General features: G+C 38.9%; 1 protein-coding gene across 2 annotated transcripts; it reads right to left on the reverse strand.

Annotated features, from left to right (window-relative positions):
• Positions 1 to 4400: 4400 nt before the first annotated feature.
• On the reverse strand, positions 4401 to 16975 carry si:dkeyp-97a10.3. 2 transcript variants are annotated; one of them, XM_017423670.3, is made up of 9 exons: positions 16879 to 16975; positions 16639 to 16696; positions 13480 to 13836; positions 12127 to 12393; positions 9665 to 9949; positions 9216 to 9329; positions 8980 to 9041; positions 6938 to 8836; positions 4401 to 6562 (listed from the first exon to the last, which is right to left on the reverse strand). In XM_017423670.3, the coding sequence occupies exons 2-9, from the start codon at positions 16676 to 16678 to the stop codon at positions 6533 to 6535; spliced, it is 3054 nt and encodes a 1017-aa protein (XP_017279159.1). In that variant the 5' UTR covers positions 16679 to 16696; positions 16879 to 16975; the 3' UTR covers positions 4401 to 6532. The 2 variants fall into 2 exon arrangements, with proteins under 2 accessions (XP_017279159.1, XP_017279160.1); XM_017423671.3 differs by having other exon boundaries at positions 16639 to 16699; positions 16879 to 16973.
• Between the last annotated feature and the right edge of the window lie 3479 nt (positions 16976 to 20454).

Genomic DNA, 20454 nt, shown 5'->3' on the forward strand with positions numbered 1-20454 from the left:
TGTGTGGCTGTACTGTGCAACACCTAACAGAGTTCTGCGTTCTGCTGGCAACTTCTGCCATCTAAAACAAACACTTTCTTTGTTTTCCTACAAATAAGTGTTTCATTATTGTTCATTAGTTTTTAACCCTCCTGAAGCCCTAGAGAGAGGCAGACAAGCCTTTGTAAGTTGGATCAATTTGACCCGAAGGCCATCGGAGGGTTAAATAATCTTTCTGACAAACCAGCAACACTTCATAACCGGTGATAACTGTTGGCCTCAACCTCGTTTGTCTGTTAAGAAAATATCTCCCGAATTACTGGGGCAGATTTTCCTGAAACTGTGAGAAAGTAAAACCAGATGTACCTCCACAACTGCTTCACTTCTGGAGCCAATTCAACTCAAGATGGCCACCACAGCTAAGCAACATTAACAGTTCAGAGGTATTGAGCTAAAGTTTGGCATGGTAGTAGCTAAGAGTCTTTCACAATGCTCTCTTTGAGTGTGACATCTTGCAATAGTGCATGAGAAAAGAAGATAACATTTTCAAGGTTTGACCAAAAAAAAACTTAATTTCTCAGATTTTAGTCTAAAACTCTGGCATGAAAAGATGGCGGCTGATATGCATTCCTCAAAGGACTGATAGGCCTTCAATCTAATGTGGTTAAGTTAAGGCACTCATATTTTTCTAACCCGATGTGATTAGAAACTCAGCTCTGAGAAAGCAGTTTTGGTTCGAGCTGGTTTTAGCCTTTCCACTTCTCTCTGTAAATGTCGTGTGATCATTGTGGCTGCTACAAAGTCACCCTGAGCTAAATTAGGAACCTTGCTGTAGTTTTACCACCAATCAGCCTTGTTCTTCTTCTTTTCATCATTTAAGTAATGTAACAATGATTCTTTTCTAAAAGCGAGTACTTTGTTTAAGTCTTTTGAAAAATAAAACACTTGGCATAAAAGTGAACAATAAGAAAAGAAACAGATGCAGCAAAAGTCAAACCCTAATTTTTGCAGCTCTTGTTTCATTAACTTCATGTGATGCTGAATATCCTTCTATTCTTGGCTCATATGTATTTTTAGTGACTCATACGTAAGCTCACCTTTCTTTTTTTTTACTGAAGCTGGATTTCTGCTGCACTACACAGCTCATAAAGACTTTCTGCACTGCACTTTGGAGAATCAGCTTTTTCTCTGAATATCTCCTGCGCACTTCATGTCTCCTCTGTGGTTTCGGTCTTTAACTATGAACCTTTTCTGCTGCGACACTTTGTAGGTGTGAATTTTTTTTTTTTTTACCACTTGTGGGGCGAGATGTTGATGTCTAAGTGCAGTTTTACTTTAGGCAGCTTCAAGGTCAAAATGAAATAGAATGATTGGTAATGTTTAGCTTTAGAAATTTGCTTCTTCACAGAAGAAATCATCTTTGAAAAAAGGCCTAAAATTCCTGGAATGAATGAATGCATGCCACCAGGAGCTTTTTATGCTAGTGTAAACTAAAAGCATCTTATGATGAGAAGGAACAGAGTTGGAGATGTTTTGGTCAAACCTTGTAAATGGTATGTGCAATCTCATGCAATATTGTGAAATCTGTTAGTGCTCAGTGTATGTGAATGACTCTAAGCTACTACCACATGAAACTTTAGCTCAATATAGCTTTGGATTTTCTGTTTGGTTTGTAGGTTGAGTCGTTGTTATTTGTTACAGGTGTTTGTTTCATTTCGATCATTTCCTGTGTTCAGCATGTCTATTGTTAGTTTTTTCTTCTTGTGTCTTTGGCCACAGTTTCCCCTCAGTCGTCCTCCCTTCAGTTCATCACATCTGCTCTGCATCTGCTTGTTCAACTCCCCACCTAGCATAAATAAACCCAGGTCATCGTCAGTCACTATCAGAGCCTACTGGTGTCCCATGTTTGCATCATTGTTCCCTGCTTCTTGTTATTAACCTTTAGTTTTGTTGTGCTCCTGTTCTGTGCTGTCTTGTCAGACCTTTTTGTTTAATTTTTATTCAATAAAATATCTGTAAAAATGTCAAAATTTTAAGTAAAGATGTTGTACAATGTGTAGAGCTCATAGTGGTATGAACCATTGTCAAATACTGCTGCACTAAATTTCAGCTCAGTATCTGTAAAACTGACTGAGGTATAGCCATTTTTGTGTTTGCTGTGGTGGCCATCTTGAATCAGGTTGACTCAATAAGGTAATCAGTTGCAGATGTTACCCCCATCTTTACTTTTTGAAAGTTTCATTAAAATCAGAGATTTATGGGATATTTTGCTAACATGACGAACATACGAACAAACATTTCTGCAGCCAACAATAATTAATCTTTGCCTGCATTGGAAAGTAGAACAACAATAAGACGTTAAAACTGTTAAAAGTCCCGAATTTCCACAAACAGGCAGGTTCTTTTCTGACTTCTTTTACTGCAGAGTGTTTGAATAAAACAGTCTGTCTTTATTTGAAAGAGAAAACATGGTGAAAATATTAAGTGGAACATGATACGCTCAGTTGCTCCAACAAAGGATTACGATAGAAAACAAAACTCTTTGAAGGAACGGTGCTTTTTGTGTACCCCTGAAGGCATCAATTCACCTTCAAACAGCTAAAAAAAAAAAATACAAATTCAAGCCTGTGACAAGTGAGTGTTTTCTTGTTGCTGCCTATATTTTTCAACACTGCTGCCTCGGAGTTGCATTTTAATTCCAGAGGAAAACACCTGGTCAAGGACTTGAGAAGTAAAAAGAAATCAAATGGATGAAGGTGATCGATGGGCATCAGAATTCCTCTCACACGGCTCCCCCTTGTGGGTGAAGAGGCATGAAGTGTCTGAAATGCCACAGAGTGGTTTTACTTTGTGATTTACAGTTTAGAGAATTTCACCTGGATTGATTTACAGTTTGTGAGGAGGACAAAGAGCTTCAGTTTCCTGCTCAAGGACATGTGGAGTGGTTGGATGATGCAACACAGACTAAAGATGAGTTCATTTCCAGAATGATAATTCTGACGTTGAATTGTTTTATTAGTATTTGTTAAGTTTAATCAGAAACTTCACATATAAGAAAATCTGAGTTACACTTATGATCTGTTTTACAGACAGAAGGTCAAAGGTTAGCAGGCGTTCTGTGGTCTTAATGATCTTTTCACTTCATTTCTTGAGAAAATCACATTTTGTGAACCTGTTTCTCTTCCTGATGATGGAAAGAAATCTCTACCAACACTGTGAATGAAGAAAAAATAGATTTCTTTTTTTTATCTACATGGATATGTTAATTAATGAGAATAAACTCTATTTGGGTTTCACGGCAGCTTCATTATTTTTTTGAGCTATGAAATCTCATCAAAATGATCAAATTATGAGTTCCTGTGGAGCTTAAGTGAGTTTAAATTAAAATTGTACTAGGATTATATTGAGGATTTTACAAGGTTTTTTATATACATGCAGTCCCCTGAGAAAAATCAGCACTGGCTCAATTCACACTTAAGCAGGGAAAGCTTGCAGTTTGACAAATACCAAAACCAGCATTCATCAATACAAAAACATGCCCAATTTGCACACACAGCACTTGAGTTATGTTTTCCTTTAATTTATGCCTCCGAAGGGATGCGTAAACATTTACAATTACTTGTGGGTGTCACAGTAAATCACAGGAAATCAGTGCACTAAGGCAACACCAGCAGATTTGCATGCAAATTGTCCCAGAGAAGATCGCAACATCAGGTTTTGAGCTTTTACTGTGTTGTGTTTTTCACAACAAAGTGTCTTGCAATTTCATGTGAATTGTTTAGGCCATAAACAGCACACTTCACTCCGAAAACAGCAGGCACAGAGTATTACACAAAATACTTCATTTGTGAAACGGCTTCAAACTTTTCATAAATCACAGTTTTCATCTGGAACGGGTAGGCAACGCTCCGAGCTATTCTAGTGCAGGTACTCAAACGCACTCCATCTTCACTCATTACAGTGCTAGTATACCGTGAAGTGTCTCCGATAGTGAGCAGCAGGACTTTTCATCAGACGTGACGTAAAAGTGAGAGCAGGAGACGGATGGAGGTGCGATCCAAACGCACGCTCGGTACCCCCACAACAAGCCCAGGATCCAGATTTATCTGAATCACGGCACTCGGTGTGCACAACCACAATGAACAATTATCACTGTAGACACAGTGAGCAGAAATATGTCCTGGCTGCAATCAGCTTCATGATTCAGAGAAGCACCGGAATGAATGGGTGGGCTTTGAGGACTGGATTGTTGTCAGCATGCTTCAGGTGTTTTCTTTGTTTGTTGAGAATAAAAATAAAAAATCCTGTTTTGAGAGCTGTTTCGTTGAAAAAACAGGTAAAATAAAGTCCTGTGTACAGTCTAAAGAAGTGACTCCACTGTGATGGCAGTAGGTCACTAAAATCGCCTGAGACTTTGTGAAAACATGAGTAATAAATATCTTTATTACAGATCAAATATGAAACACAAAAAACCCAGGTTTACACTTTACAATTCCCTCACAAGAAATAAAGACAAAAAATTAGCTTGCAGCTTCTTACATCTGTCTGAGCTAGTTATAATCATTAGCTTCCATAAAGACTGTAAATAAGCAAATATTATTCTGCAGATGTTCAACTGGAGACACCAGATGTGTTCTGTAGATTTTCATGCAGGTTTTCAGTTGTGAGTACTAACATTATTCAGATGTTTAAGGATGGACCATTCTGTTCTTTGTCCAACAAAATGTAAAAACCTGCACATTATTTTTGGACTTCTTTATGTGTTTGAGCAACTTGTCTGTATATTATTACTCCTAAAATGGCATTTAACATCTTTCTTAGGGAATTGCTGCAAAAATTGAGACTACAATAAAAAAAACAATTATACCAGATGTTTCATTGACTTAAATAAAAACACAGTGGTAAAACATCACATCACATCAAGCTTTTAGGGTTTTTTCTTTCACATATATGTCAATTTAAAACTTAAAACCTGTGTTCAATGACTATTTAAAATGTATATATATTTAACCAATCTTCCCATAAATTATATTGACTTATTTGAGGTTGTTTGTTCTCAGTTTAACTGGCTTGGTTCAACAATTTTATTTTTAATTAGTTGAATTCATTTATTTTTTGCCAAGTTTATCTATATGAATCTTTGTTTTATTTGTGCAAAACAAGACTGAAACAATTAACACTCATATGTTCATGCAAAATGCATTTCTGTTTAACAGAATTGTTTAGATTGTGTTTATTATTATACCTATTTCAAAAAAATACCAAAACAATTTTTTTTGATCAACCCAGTTAAAGTGAATCAAACTCAGCATAAGTAAACATAAAACATCATCTTAAACCAACCCAGCAATATAAAAAGTTACAACATGATTTGATCATTGAAACAGTCCCATACTTAAATGTTTTTACATTTTTTAAATTCATTAAAGAAGTTATGTTTTAGTGTAGTTGTAAACAGATGTTTCTCACACAGCAGTAAACGGTGCTTCTGTTGAGGATTATTTCAAGCTGGGAACTAAAACATTTTTTAACTCAAATATTTACAGCAGGAAAATATATTTACCACCTAAACAGTATGGCTAAAGTTTTGGATCAACTTACTCTCAGTTTCTTGAAAATACAAGAAATATAGAATACTGCCAGCTCACCTTTTTGTTCAAAACAATGCAGCTGTTATAAATCAATAAATACATTATTTGTAAAAAAAAAAAATATTTGTTTAACCTTTTAAACTTGTAACTTTGCTTTTTCAGCAGAAAGCTTAGCAGTCTGGGTCTTTGTGGTGACCTCATTCATGCCTGACTGTGAATATTTTCCAAGTCATTTAAGTCACATAAAGGCATTTTAATTAATAGGCGCCCATCCATTTGTGGGATCCCCCTCGTACCGAGCTGCGCGTTATTTCCGAGCACCAGCGAGGCGAATCCTCTTAATTGAGAAGTGTCAGAAGAGGCATCCGCTAACAGAAGGCATAAAATAAATAGCTCCATGTGAGTCGGGACCACCCCTACACCCCCGCTGCTAATTTCTTCCTTCATAACTGTCACCACTCCCAGCAGTCGAGTCCATCTTGTGCCTTTCCATTTACTGTCTGTCTCTGCTGGCTCAGGTGCTCACAGACATTCATGCAAGTATTTCATGTGCAATTTATCAAAGGGAGTGTTGTTTAGTCCTGTTGATGAATGGATGATAGGTTGTGAACTTCTTCAGCAGCCATTGATCACTGAACTTTTTTTTGTGTGTGAAAACAGTCTGCAGCAGTGTGTGTTCTGAGTATTTCAAGTTTCTTTTCAGAAGAGAGGGATGATATTCAAAACTTTGTCAAAAAATTTTGGCATCCCCATGGGAGACATTTTCATTTCTTAAAAAAATAAAATAAAAAAAATAATAAAATGTCTTCGGGACTGACACACCAGTGTGTGACAGCTTTTTCGAAAGCAGAACTCGGTGCAGTCAGTCTTGCTTGGTGGAATATTGGATTGCGTCTGTCAGCTGTTTGTTTGTGGCAGTGCATGCGGGACATTTGTAGAGTGTCGTCCGCTGTCATCTGTCATCATCTTGGTCTTCCTCTGTGGGCTTGTTGCTGGAAAGACACAACAAGGCCTTCATTGGCAACATGTCATGCAGAAGAGAAGGCAGAACCCCTGACACACACAAAGCTACTTCTACAAACTGCAAAGGTGTCACAAATACTCAAGACTAAGTACATTTTATAGCACTGTCAATAGAAAGAAAATGCAATAACAAAATCTACTTAAAGGTGTTTTCAAAGACCCTTCAAGATTTATACACACACACTCCAGTCAAAAAGCAGAGACACTTGCAGAGAAAACAAAAGCACACAAGACAGTACGCCTGAAACTGCACATCCTAAAGAGTGATTCAGGCTAGAAATTTAGACTCACTGAACACCTGGCATCTGTTCTTATTTCAACACATTACGCTGCAGCTCACTCACCTGCCCGGCGTTGGTCACATGGGCACGGTGCCCGTGGCCACGAACTTGACCATGCCTGTGCGCGCCAGCATGATTGTGTCCAGTATGATGATGATGATGATGGTGCTGGTTGGTGGGCATCACGGTGGCATGGCGAGGTGCGCTCGGCCCCTGTTGTAAGTGCCGCTGGGTTGCTGGTATGTTGCGTTTGACAGGTTGTGCCCCTCTGGTAGGAGATTTGTGTTGGTTGCGCTCTTTTGGGAGGTTCTGAAACTGTGTCAGTGGCATAACAGGAGGAGGAGTTGGTGGTCGCTGAGTTGTTGCAGCTGGAGCCTGGATCTGCATTGAGCCAGGGTGAAGCAGGGCTGCCTGGGTCTGCTGTCTCCGATTCTCAAACACTTGAGCCCTCTCGGTGTGGGCTCTAAGTGCATTCTGGGTTAGATTACTGCGGCTAGGCTGGGCAGAAGGGTTTGGGACTGGAGCAGCGCCCCCTTGGCGAGGCTGCCTGGCATCGTGCACGGCAGGCTGTGTGTGTGTGCGCTGTCCTTGTGTTTGAAATGGTGCAGCTATGTGCTGCTGAGTCATGTGTGCCTGCTGAAGGTGATTGGGATCAGCCAAAGCTCTTATATCTGCACTCTGCGGTGCAGTGAGTCCTTGTTGGGCTGTGGGTCCCCGTGGCACAGCAGAGTGACCTGCAGAGGCCTGCTGGCTCATGAGAGGCAGTGCCTGGGGGTTATTGCTGTGAGTTGTTTCCTGCCTGGGGGCAGTCTGGCTGCCTCTGATATCTGGCTGAGCACTTTCCCTTTGTGTGTGGGGGTTTCTCTGTGTGTGGTGTGAGCGCTCGTGCTGTGGAACACTGGCAGTGTTTGGATGATGATGATGACGATCAGCTGATCGGCTTCGTGCCTCGCTCTCCTCTGATGGTGGATCACGTCTCGTTGGTGTTCTGCGTCTGGAAACAGTTTGGCTTTGAGGCTGAGGTCTGCTTGCTGTTCTTTCCTCTCTTATGATGGGATGAGTAGTGTATTCTCTAGTATAGTCTACGCTGTCAGAGTCAACTTCAGGTAATGGGTGCACTGTTTGAAACGTGTCACTGGGGTAAGCAGGTGTTCCTCTGAGGCGATCCCAAGGCATCTGTCTATGAGTGGATCTTGGGGTTGTGTCAGTCCCCCCTGAGTTCCTGTCAGACCTCCTGGGTGGCTCTGGCTCCTGCTGGTACGTCTGCGTGTTTACATTTTGCTGAGAAGTGTTAACGCTGTTCAAATGTGTATAACCAGTCGGAATAAGTCCTGACTGAGCTTGGTGATCTGGGTATACATGATCATGTAGACGGGGATCCATCTGATGGGACTGGACACTCTGTATTGTGGGATTTGATTGCCTTGCGTTTGTGAGCTGCATTTGTGCAGCATTATTATTGGTTTCAGCGAAAGGATGTGAACGATCTTGCTGAGTTTGTTGGCTATTGGCAGGATATGAGTTAAGGTTAACATTAATAGTGGGAATTTGAGAGTTGTTGGTTTGCGGAAGCGTGTTGAGGCTGACTTGAACTGCAGGGTGCTGGTTGGCGCCCTGGTCACCACCAGTCTGAATGAGGACGTTGGGATTTTGCTGCTGTGAGTTTGGGAGCGCGTTTGCATTCTGAGCCTCTGCGTGTGTGAAAGCAGGGTTGTCAATGCCATTGTCTGGATATGAATTAATATTCTGAGTAGAATTGTGTGGACGTCTGTTTGCACGGCCATTATTTTGTTGTGTGTCAGAGTGATGCAGTCCGTTCAGAGGCAGAGACTGTAGGTTTCCACGTCTTTCATGTTGGGTTGGGATTAAGTGGTCAGGCTGGCGTGTTTGGGTGTTCGTGAAGAGAGGGGGTTGAAGACCTTGGTCCAAATCCCTTACATTATTAGTTTGTGGATCTGGAGGCTTGATGTGAGCAAGTGAAAAATGAGGGCATGGAAGAGAGAGCAAAAGAAAGATTGGGTTCATTTGTGAACAGCCTTTCAGCACCATCATGACATAAAGACAAAATCAATACTGAATCATGTGTAAACTTTATAGTGGCTTACAATAGGCCCTTGGTTGGGATTTGTCTTCTGAACAAACACATTTTCCCTTCGTCTTTGTTGAACTGTTAGCACAAAACAAAAAAATGACATCTTAGTGTAAAAAAAAATAAAAATTCTTATTGGTCTGTTTTCTAAAATCAAAAGTGTATATATAAAAATCCTTAAAAAGACAGCTGAAATGTTTGTAAAACTGAAGTGCAAAGGCACAATGGTGATGAACACACAAATGGCTTTACCCATTCTCCTTCGCACAAGAAAAATAAGTAATATGATGAGGAGTATGATGATAAGCAGTCCAAGGAACGAGCCGATTACAATTCCTGCAACTTCCCCTCCGTCAAAACATACATCTGGAACAGAAGAAATTGTGTCATGAGCAGGAAAACGAATAAAAGAAAAGAAGATAATGACTCTGGAGCTCAGACAGACAAGACAAGGAAGAGGAAAAAAAGAAGATAAAGGAGTGATGGGGAGATTCACAAAAGATGGATAATGAAGTGTAGGAAGAAACAAATGTAAAGAAAGGGGTGGGTCAGTGAATGGCTTTGACCACAATCACAGCAGATCAATCTGCCACCAACACTTTCTGTCCCTCTCCTGTCGTGAAGACGGATACAGCAGCGAATTCTAAAACCTACTGTGATTATTATCAGTCACAGAGAGGTGAGCATTCACCATAACTCACCTACGACTGCCAAGTCAGTGGTCTGCCTTGAGGTTCTTCCAGTGATGCTGTTTTCAGCAATGCAAACGTACTGGCCACTCTCACTGGTCAAGGTGGTCTGAAGGGTGAGCACCCCGGTGTTCGGCTGGCCGGTGATTGGTTGTCCATCACGCTGCCAGGAGAAGCTGGCAGCGGGGAGTGAGGCAGAGGTACAGGTGATACGCACAGTCTGTCCCACCTGCACATCCCCACCGCCAACACACTGTTTTGGTCTGTCGATGGTCAGCGCGGGGGTGTCCGGCCCATCTGGTTGGATGATGATAAGACAACATTTATTAGCAACAAGTACATGTCATTCACAAGTAAGCACAATTATAAAAAGCAGTTCTAATTGGAAAATTATATCCTGCTAAAGGGGAAATTACTGTGCAGGTTGGAGCCTTTAGTTACCTCATCTATTTTAATTACTGTAGTTAACCCTCTTTGATCTTCGTCAGCTAATGAAAGAGAGTCTTGCATTTTATATATTGCTTTAGCATTTATAAACTATATTAGCTGCTCTTGCAGAATTAGCTATGGTACTTTTCTTGTGAAATCTGAGTGGCAGTTCAGAGGAGCTTTGCATTCAAAACTTTGCACATACAGAGTTTTACTGCTCAAAACAGTCTGGTGTTAAAATTTACAGAATATTCAGAACACTTTTAAACCCTTCCAAGTTTTTCCTTTTGCAACAGGCTTCAGGCTAACCTTAAAACAGATTTTCTTTATATGCAGCTCTCCCCAGTTTTAAAGCAAAACCAGGTGTTCAGAGCCTTTGTTATGATATCTATCCTCTATGTTCAGCTGTCCTTGAGACATTTTATAACCTGCCTGGAGTCCACCTGCACCACAATATTAGACATAATAAAGACTGCATTTATCAGTCTATAAGGATTTACATACAGATGGACACTGAGCCACAAAGATTCTTGAAAAACTGAGACCAATCAGATCTCACTGCACATTCAAACCAAATCAATTAGGACAAATTGTTGTTTTCAGACTGGTATTAAACAAGCTAATGTTCAGTTTGAATGCGATTCTTTAGAGAACATAACCCATCACAAACAAAAACAATACCAAAAGTCAAACATCACAATGGCAGCATCAATTTGTGGAAATGTGTTTCAGTAAAAAAAGGCAGGGAGACTAGACAGGATGGAGGAAAGTAATGTTCTGAAAAATATGGAGCAATTCAGAGGGAAAGCCTTTTCTAAAGGGATTAAGATGTCAGTCTGAAGCGATGGTTTACATTCCAACAAGAAAACAACCTGAAGCAAACCTCCAGCCTGAGTCTGGACCTAAACCCAGCAGAGCATCTCTTTAAGACCTGAAACTGACTACAAACTGAGTGAACTTGAACTTTTCTGTCCAAAAAAATAGAAGATATTAAAAAAAAGAAGAAGCAGATGACGTGCCAAACATGTAGTTTCATTCCAAAAACAAACTTGAGGCTGCCATGCATCCAAAACCGTTTTTACCATGTAATTCATAAAGACTGTGTATACTTACATAAACAAGGTGTTTACTTCTAAAAAAATCTCAGAAAAAAGTGAGTTTGAAATATAACAAAATGGAAAATGTGGGTCTCAGAACTTCTTGTATGTGCAAATCTTTACAATGAGAATATCATAGTTTTTATGTTCTGCAATAAAAGATTCCAGATCTCTTTAACAACGTTGACTGTTGTATTAATTTACTCATGAAAGTGTTCCAAGTGGTAAATATGTCAAAAAATATGAATATGGCAAAAATAACAATAAGCCATTTCAGTCATTTATCCAGGTAACAACAAACCATTTTCATGGTTCTAGTTTCTGAATTATAAGTTGTGGGTTTATTTCTTTCAAAAACTACTTTAAGTTGGTGTTGGTAAGACAAAAATCGCAATTTTAGAATGTCGCCAAACTGGTGAAGGTCTTTCTTTCAATCATTTTTGATGAATCATGGACTGAAAAGAAAGAGAAGAAGCTAAGAGATGAATTGCCAGGGAAAATAATTATTAGCTGCACTTCAAGTTTTTTTTACAATCTATAATCAGACTGCAGCAGCAGGCCATGTGATGAAGATATCACACTTTCACTCTGCAACCAAGCTGGCAGCTGGATATTTCTATGCTTCAGAACAGGAATATTTTATTTTAAGTTGGCTTATATTTGGGGTTTTCATGTGGGTAAAGAAACCGTTTTTAATTTTTAAGGACACTGATGCAGTAGGTAAGTACTGCATGATATACTACAGTGAAAATGTCATATCAGAATTAATGATGTGATCAAGACAAAGCCAGCAGCAGCACTGTGGGCTTATGGAAGAATGTCTCGTGCAAGCCGGGTGCAATTCAGCACACAGTGTGCAGTGCAATGTGGATAGGGAGATAAGCTACTGCCATTTGTTGTGGTTACAGCAGATTATCTGCCTCATGTCTTGGCCAGTTGTAAACTCACAGTAGACAGTGAGGCTCCTTGTGGCGGTTTGAAAGCTGGCAGGGTTGCTGGCGTTACATACGTAGTCCCCAGCATCACTCCGAATGGCTGAGCTGATGACCAGAGAGCCACCTGAGATGGTGATTCTGGAGTCAGCAGTGATGGTTACGCCTCCTTTGCTCCACTGGACTGTAACCTCTGTCCCAGAGGTCCATGTGCAACTCATAGACACCGTATTATTCTCCACTATTGTTGAAGGAACTGACAGACTCACCCCAATTACTGGATCTACAAAGAAAATATAAAAAGAAACATTTTTACCTTACAGCTGCAAACAGAATCATAGAGAAAATGTTTCTTAAATAGCTATTACTGCAGATATGGAGCCGGAGAGTATGAGCGAGAGTACACTTCAAAAGTTGGAGTGACAGAACAATAGAGAGCAGTTTGATGTTTCTGTTGAGGATAATTTGTTGTAATCAAAGCAAGAGAGAGGCGAGAAGGGACAGCGTTCAGATAGAAGCACAGATGGCGCATAAGAGGGCAGACGGTGCGAGTGGTAGCTGAGATGCCTTTTGGCAAGCTGCCTAAGTTAAATAATTGGACAGGGAGAAGAGGGGGCGTATGGATGGAGGAAGGATGGGTAAAAGAACCATGGCAGCAACAGCAAACAAACAAAAACATTACAGCCACTACTAAAAAGCTCTAATTACTTGCATTTTTTGCAGAGCGTCTCTTGCCTGTGACTCAGCAGTAGCATCTCATATTTAAGGTTTTGGGCAGCCTGTGATTTTTAAGAGTAGCTAGTGAGTAACCAGGAGGTTTGGAGTCATGCTCAAGGACCAGGCTGTTCCATGATGTGAACCAGCACTTGTGAGTTTGGAGAACGTGACCTTTCTGCAATAACAGACTAGCTGCATGGCGGTTTGGTCGCCCTGCTCTCCGTGGGGGTAGAAAGGATGAGAGACTGTGCGTCATCCCTCCAGTGTGGGCTGAAACTAAAAAGACACTCAGCTGTTCAGGCTCCATTACAGTACTGAATATAAATGAATGCAAATACAGTTTCTACTGTCTCTACATGCAGCGCCACTTTTAGACGATATCAAACATCTAGGACCACGAGTGGAGCATAACAAATGAGTTTTAATTGGCATAAAGCCCTGAGCTACTTGCTTCATCTCCTCCTCCTTTTTCATTAATCTTACCTCACCTTCTATGGGTCACTAATTTCATTATACATCCCAGATTAATTCTTGTACTCCCTGAATCCCCCTTTACTTTATCATGTTCCTCCTGAACATCCCCGCTGCCTTCATTTTCTCAGTCAGACCTCCACCACACCTGCTTCTCCTTGGTTCAGTCTTTAGCTCTTACCGAACACCCTCAGCTGGACGGACTTGGAGTTTGCGGTCAGTCCTGAGCTTCCACTGGGGATCACCTCCAAGGTGTACGACCCTGCATCTTCGAGCCGGCCATTTCCGATTCGGAGCTGGTTGGCAGTAATGGTGGTTCTGGTCTCAAACTGGGTTCCAGGGTTAACCACGGGCCCTGCACTGCTCCACGAGCCCACAGTGACAGTATCCCTGTACTTCCATATCGCAGAAAAGACCTGAGTCGGAGACAGACTCGGCACTGTGAACAAGATCTCAGTGCTAGTCTGAATCAGCACCGGGTCTCTCTGGAACTGGATCGTTATCGGGTTCTGTGCCAGAACATCGGCAGAGAGGAGAACTTAAAAAAAAAAAAAAAAAAAGAAAAGATTCAGTATATTTAATGAGCACAAAGGTTGACATTTAACAAATAATAAATACAAAGTACCACAGAAGCTGGGTGAATCTCATTTGTTTGGGCTTTTGTTCCTCCGTCAAACACCAAAAAAAAGGTAAAACAAATGCTGCTGTGGATCGTTTTTGTAAAGGATAAACAAATGCTTAAATGTAAAAGACTGCTCACACTGATATTCACAGTGCTTGTTATTTTGATTATTTATATTTGATTTTATGTATATGTAGATTTGAGAAGTATTCTCACATTAATACTTTTACTTAGGTTTATTTTCTGATGCAGAAACAAAAACTGGGTTTTGGAATTTAACAATAACATAGTTTTTGGTTTGTTATTATCCTGACTTAAACTAAACTGAGTCATGATCACATTTTGTTTTGGCACAGAGAGAGAAATTTTTACACCTCTTTGTTGTGAAGAACTTTAGTTTATATAGATTCAACCAGCTAAATGTCAAAGCTGCCTGCTCATTTGTAGTCCAGAAAGTAATATGATGAAAAAAAATCTGATTCTGTTGAGACTGTATGAAATATTCAGGCGGACTAAATCTGTGGTGTCTATTATTTACACGCGAAACAGCCACAGCTGAGCTTTGTGATCAGTGACTTCTGGAGTGAATCACTCAATATGATTCTGATCGGTCTCGTTTGATGGCCGTTACACAACCTTCACAGGAGGAGGAGGAAAAAAACATTACAAAACTAACATGAAGTCAGGTCCCCATGTCGAGTCCTGAAAGGAACAAAAAGTGTTTTAAGCATCTGCCTTTGTTGGGGTTTTTTTTTAACAGGGAAATGAGTCAGAAGTGAGAAACACCCATGAGTGACACAGCACAGCCCTGACGCTTTCATGAACTGTTTGATTTACTAAACCCAGAACTCAACAAAAGCAAAAGTATGTTTTTGTGTAATCGGAACATCAGTGAAATCTGATGTAAAATAAAATATTTTAACTGCTGTTGATGAATTTTACGTTTCTGCTGGTTGACTCAAAGGAAATAAAGCTTCTCTTTAGTTTGAACCAAACTGTTTTTGTGTTTTATTGAAGGTTTCATCACCGATCCGAGCCCAACGTGAGAGACGCTGCAGACATTCAGAGATGAAAAAACTCAAATGTTTTCTGTGAACCCTTCAGATTGGGTCTGTGTTGTGTCGCACCTCAACTGCTGAGACACAGCAGCAAAATGTGTTTTTAATAATTTGGAAGTGTCACTAATTATTACTTCAATTATTATCTTTCATGCATGAACAACAGCCCTTCGTTAATAAACAAATTAAAATATAATTTACATCCCTGGAGCTAATTTTCTTTGCTGCGGCAGTTTAAACACTTAAAAATGATCTTTGTTTAATGATTGTTCTCATTTTCATACATAATTTACACAAGAAAACATGGTGGAAATAAAAGATTTTGTAACTACCCTGTTTTGTCACAATCATTGTAATTTACTTACAGCAAAAATAAAAAATAAAAACTATAGATTAATTGGATTGTCTCCTGACATTATCTGGCTGAACCCATTTCCTCTTTCGTTTGATTAATCCGTTTTAAAAATTGTCTTAAGACTCCATTTTTTTTTAATTATTTGACTAAAAGTCCTAACAAAATAAAAGACTATACAATCAAAAATTAAATAAAGCAATTTTTAAAACCATTTTATTTCCTAACTAAACTTTTATCAGTCAGTTAAAAAAGGTTTATTAAACTAAACTTATTTAGAGGAACTTTAGGGACACAAAAATATAAAAGATTAAAAGAGAAAAACAATGTTTTAAAGTTGAATCTAAAAATCTTCCTAATGGTTTTATTCGTTTGTTTTTTTTTATTTGGGATTTTTTTTCCCCCATTTTTGGAAGTCATTTAGTTTAAATAAATATATTTATTGTTCTTTTATGCTTTGAGTTGTGATATTCCAAAGTTCTGGTCATTTTGCAGTTCTTTGCTTGGTTTGTCTCACAGATGGGCCACTTTGATTCTCATAAATATCAATTTGTCCTCATTTGGCACTTGGTTATGGGGAGAATATTTTGTATAAATCGTTTTATGTTTTATATTCATTGTTCTTCATTTCCTTGCTTTTGTTTTTACATTCTTGTGTGTGTCTAATCATATTTTATGTCTCATTCTGCTCCTCACTATCATTTTGTTGCAGGACGTTTGTTGCCATTTAGTCTTTGTTTGCTCTTCATTTCCTCGTTTTAATGTTTTTCTCTCCAATATCTGATTTTATTTCTGTTTATTAGTATATAGTTTATATATTTTATCTTCAACTCTTAGGGTCAATCAGAAATCTGCACATGGCCAAATAAACTTCATAACTAATTATAATTTAGCAAAGTATTGTTGTTATCAACTGACCCACTGTGCATATTATTGTTGTTATTGTTTTAAATCCCTTACCAAGCTAAGATTGTGTCACAGAAAAACAATGATTCTCCAACGCATCTGGAAACTCGGATGTCGCAGCCTGTAAGGAGGCCTTGAAGGCAACACGTCAATCAGCAGTCAGTGAACAGATGAAAATGCAGTCGAGCAGCTTTAAAAGCTCCTAATGCTTTTGTTTTATTTACGTGCTTGGAATATTTCAGCGGTCCCTCCCTCACCTGTTTACTTTTACATTCTGTGGCTTTTTTTTAAACAACTCTGATTCCATCGATACTCCTCTGAGACTTGAGCTGTTTGAGAGACGAAGCCGGGAAAAAAAAAAAAAAAAAAAAAGCGCAGAAAGTGTTTGAGCCAAATGTTTACCTGCCAGGGACAGCCTGATGAGGAGCACAGGTTGGCTCATGGCGTCAGTCAGGACGGTCTGCTGGGAAAAAAATAAGCCATGTAAATTAATCTGCTTTGTAAAAAATAATCATTCATTAAAGGTTTCATCACAGAACCGTTCAAGCCTCATCACACGTGAGCTTCTGGAGGTTTCCTGTAGTTTTCCTGAACATAAACAATTTTATTAAAATGAATGAGATGGTTGTAAAGAAACCTCACCAAAGTGTTTTCCTCCTTCCTTCATGTTGGTTTTCCATCGAAACGAGAATCAACTACAGTTTGTGTTTGCTTACATGACTACTTCCTGTATCTGCTTATTACCTGTCAAACAACACACCTGTTCTCTTAAAGGGCCCGCACACATTTATGCTGTTATGCAGAAACTGTGTTACAGAAATGTGTTTTTTTTTTTGTTTGTTTTTTTAGTTTTGACATTGATGATTTAAGGTCGTTGTTATTGTTACTGTTACACTGTAGTTATGATCCGATGAAGCAGGGAAATTACTGCAGTTTCAAACATCCGAACACCTTCAGCTTTGTAATTAACCTGCTCACATCTGCCTCGATCCGTTAATGTGAACCAAAACCTGAGCACTCCTTCATTTGCATGTGGAAACAGGAGAATATTCATGATCTCTGCTGATAGGAAGGCTCAAAGTGCTGATTATACTTCAGCTGTTAGATTGGTGCCACCCACTGGATAACTCCAGCTAACAGCACTTCTCTGTGGACAAAGAACTCTGTGGGATCCACAGCTGTAATTCCCATGATTATTCATAAATCCTTCGCAAATAAAAGTTGGGTCATAATCACATTTAAATAACATGTATCGGAGCCCCAGGTTGTGCCTCTTAAAGGCTAACTTGTGAATAAATGTTGTCATTTTGCTTCAGCGTTGTTGTTGTGTGAAAGGGATGTGCAGCTGAGAGGACGATAATATGGTCCAGTTTGAACCTTTCAGTTTAATCTCGTTCTCTTTTATTCAAAGTGAAACACTCATTTTGTCAAAACACACAAAAGCACCAGCATCTAGATGTTGCACTCTTACATAAAAGAAAAAAAAAACTTATAAACCACTTTTTGCATTAATACACTCACTTGCATTACTTTAATTTCCTGTGTAGCTCACCGACCAATATAAGACACATGATTAATAGCTCTCGTGGTCGATGCACACAGACTTATCAGATTTTTGACACTGACTTTAGGATACTGATATGGTTTGATGGTTATCACATTAAGCACTGCTGACATGCACCATAAATCATTGCTTGGCATTATTTGACAGAAAGCAGCCATAAGCCACGTATCTTTAGATATATAGAGTAAAGAGATTGACACTTTGAGTCTTTTTTTGTTTGTTTTATTTGATTACATTGCCAATGTTTTACAAAAATCTGATCATCCTGGTCAGCTGAGTAAAAATAGTCTATAAAAAGGCATTAAATAGTTATGACAAATGATCCAGGTTCTTAAAGCCTGGATCTATAAGGATCCCAAAAAGAAGATCTCCACGGTAACATGGAAACAGGAGGTTTTTTTTATTACTCACTTATTTGTCCACCCTAAAAATCACTGCTTCATTAAAACCACAGCCATAACCCTCACTTTGGATTCCTTCCACTTCCTCCTCCTTGTTCCCTTCAAGTCAAGTCAAGTTTATTAATTAATCCCATTTAAAACAACAGTTATCGTTAACCAAAGTGCAACACGTCAGAAACAGCAAAGGAAAAAAAAACTATAAGGAGGTACAAAATACAGTAAAAGACAGACCTCTTAGAAACAAACAAAATCAATCAATTTTTTTATTTTTAAATCACAGAAAAAAAATCACACTGAAACCCAAAAGTATTAGAAATCAGACAGTTGGAGTTTTTATAACATTCATCTTTTTACTCTGAGTTGTATGGATCTGGAGTTGTGAGGTTCCTGGACCTGAGCGCCTCTGATTTGTGACGATGATTCTGCTCTAAAATTGTTCCAAAGCGTTCAGAACGTAGGATCCTCCAGCCTGAAAACCCAGAGGGACTCCTTCATGTTTCCAAGTCATGACCAGGACCTGAGACTTGTAGACGGTCTTCACTGGGAACAGTCAGTGTCTGAGTCAGTACCGGGTCTGTCTGGACCTGGATAGATACCGGGTTGGCAGATGGTAGAACTAAACAGAAAACAGAGAGTGAAGAAGAAAGGTGTCAGTATCACATACAAAATACCTCCAATCAAATTTATTTTTTTAAGGTATTTTTAGTTTAGTGAACAAACAAACATTTTCTAAAAATAACCAGACTCTTTAAGATTAAGAGGAGTCAGCTGTAAGTGAAGCTTTTCCTTCTTTCCTAACCTTCATTGAACTGAAACAAGGCTTTGGTTGTTTGTGTTAATAACATGACTACTTCCTGTTTCAGCATTATTACCTGTAAACAATACACCTGTTCTCTTAAAGAGCCCACACATATTTGTCTCATAGAAACTGCTTAATACAAGTCATATTTATAAACTCAACTATGTGTTTTCTTAAATATTGGAAAATTCATAAATAACCATAAATAACCTGCTCGCTTCTGCCATGATCTGTTAATGTGAGCTAAAACCTGAACACTCTTCAATATGCATGTGGAAACAGGAGGGTATTTATGATCTCTGCTCATATGAAGACTCAAAGAGTTGATTATATTTTAGCTGTTAGATTAGTACCACCCACTGGATAATTCCAGCTAGCAGCACTTCTCTATGGACAAAGAACTCTGTGGGATCCACAGCTGTAATTCCCATGATTATTCATAAATCCTTTTAGTAATATGTAAAGATTTACAACCCCAATTCTGAAAAAGTTGTGTAAAACGCAAAGAAAAACCGAATGCAATGATTTGCAAATCTCCTAAATCCATATTTCATTCACAGTGGAACATAGTACAATTTTCTAGAAACTAGGCCAGCACTTTTTGGGAGGAAAATTAGGTAATTTTGAAATTTATGGAAGCAACATAAAAGCAAAGACAGGGGCAACTAAAGACTGGGAAAATAAGTGGTGCCAATAAGGATCAGCTGGAGAAATAAAAATAATTAGGTTAATTGATAAAAGGTCAGTAAGAGAGAATGTTAGAGAGGCTGAATCTCTCAGAAGAGATGGGCAAAAGTTCACCAGTCTGTGATAGCTTTCTCTAAAAGTAGAAAAGTTCAGAATAATGTTCCTCAAAGAAAAATTTGTAAGACATTCATTATTCCATCATCTACAGTTCATAATATCATCAACAGAAATCTCTGAGGCCAAAAGTCAACATTGAATGCTGTTATCTTTGGGCTCTCAGGGTTCATTTAATTAAAAACAGGTCTGATCTATTCAGGATGGGCTCAGGAACACTTCCACAAATCACTGTCTGTAAAAACAGTTCACCGTGTCATCCATTAATGCTGCTTAAAGCTCTATCATACAAAGATGAAGTCACAAATGAATAGAAAACTGCCACAATCTTCTCTGGGCCACAGCTCATCTAAAATGGACTGAGGTGAAGTGGAAAACTGCTCTGCAGTCAGATGAATTTAAATTTGAAATTGTTTTTGAAAATCATGAATGCTTTTCATTCCATACTAAAGACAATGGGCACCATTTGGCCCATTATCAGCATACAATTCAAAAGCCTGCTTCTCTAAGTTTTTTTTTTTTTTTTGTTACATTTTACACAACGTCCCAACTTTTTCAGAATTGGAGTCATGTAATCATGTTCAAAATGGTTCTATTGTACCTGTGCCCCAGGTTGTGCCTTTCTGATGGCAGAAACAGCATTTCTAATATTT

This window comes from Kryptolebias marmoratus, linkage group LG16 (genome assembly GCF_001649575.2).
Source record: "Kryptolebias marmoratus isolate JLee-2015 linkage group LG16, ASM164957v2, whole genome shotgun sequence".
NCBI classification, from domain to species: domain Eukaryota; kingdom Metazoa; phylum Chordata; class Actinopteri; order Cyprinodontiformes; family Rivulidae; genus Kryptolebias; species Kryptolebias marmoratus.

Bases quoted from the DNA above. Each gene is read 5' to 3' on its own strand.
- si:dkeyp-97a10.3 (XM_017423670.3), bottom strand. From the start codon at position 16,678: ATGAGCCAACCTGTGCTCCTCATCAGGCTGTCCCTGGCAG. The intron at 13,837-16,638 runs GTAAACATTTGG...TTTTTTTTTAAG, and splicing joins CATCAGGCTGTCCCTGGCAG to TTCTCCTCTCTGCCGATGTT. The intron at 9,042-9,215 runs GTAAAGCCATTT...TTGTGCTAACAG, and splicing joins TCTTGTGCGAAGGAGAATGG to TTCAACAAAGACGAAGGGAA.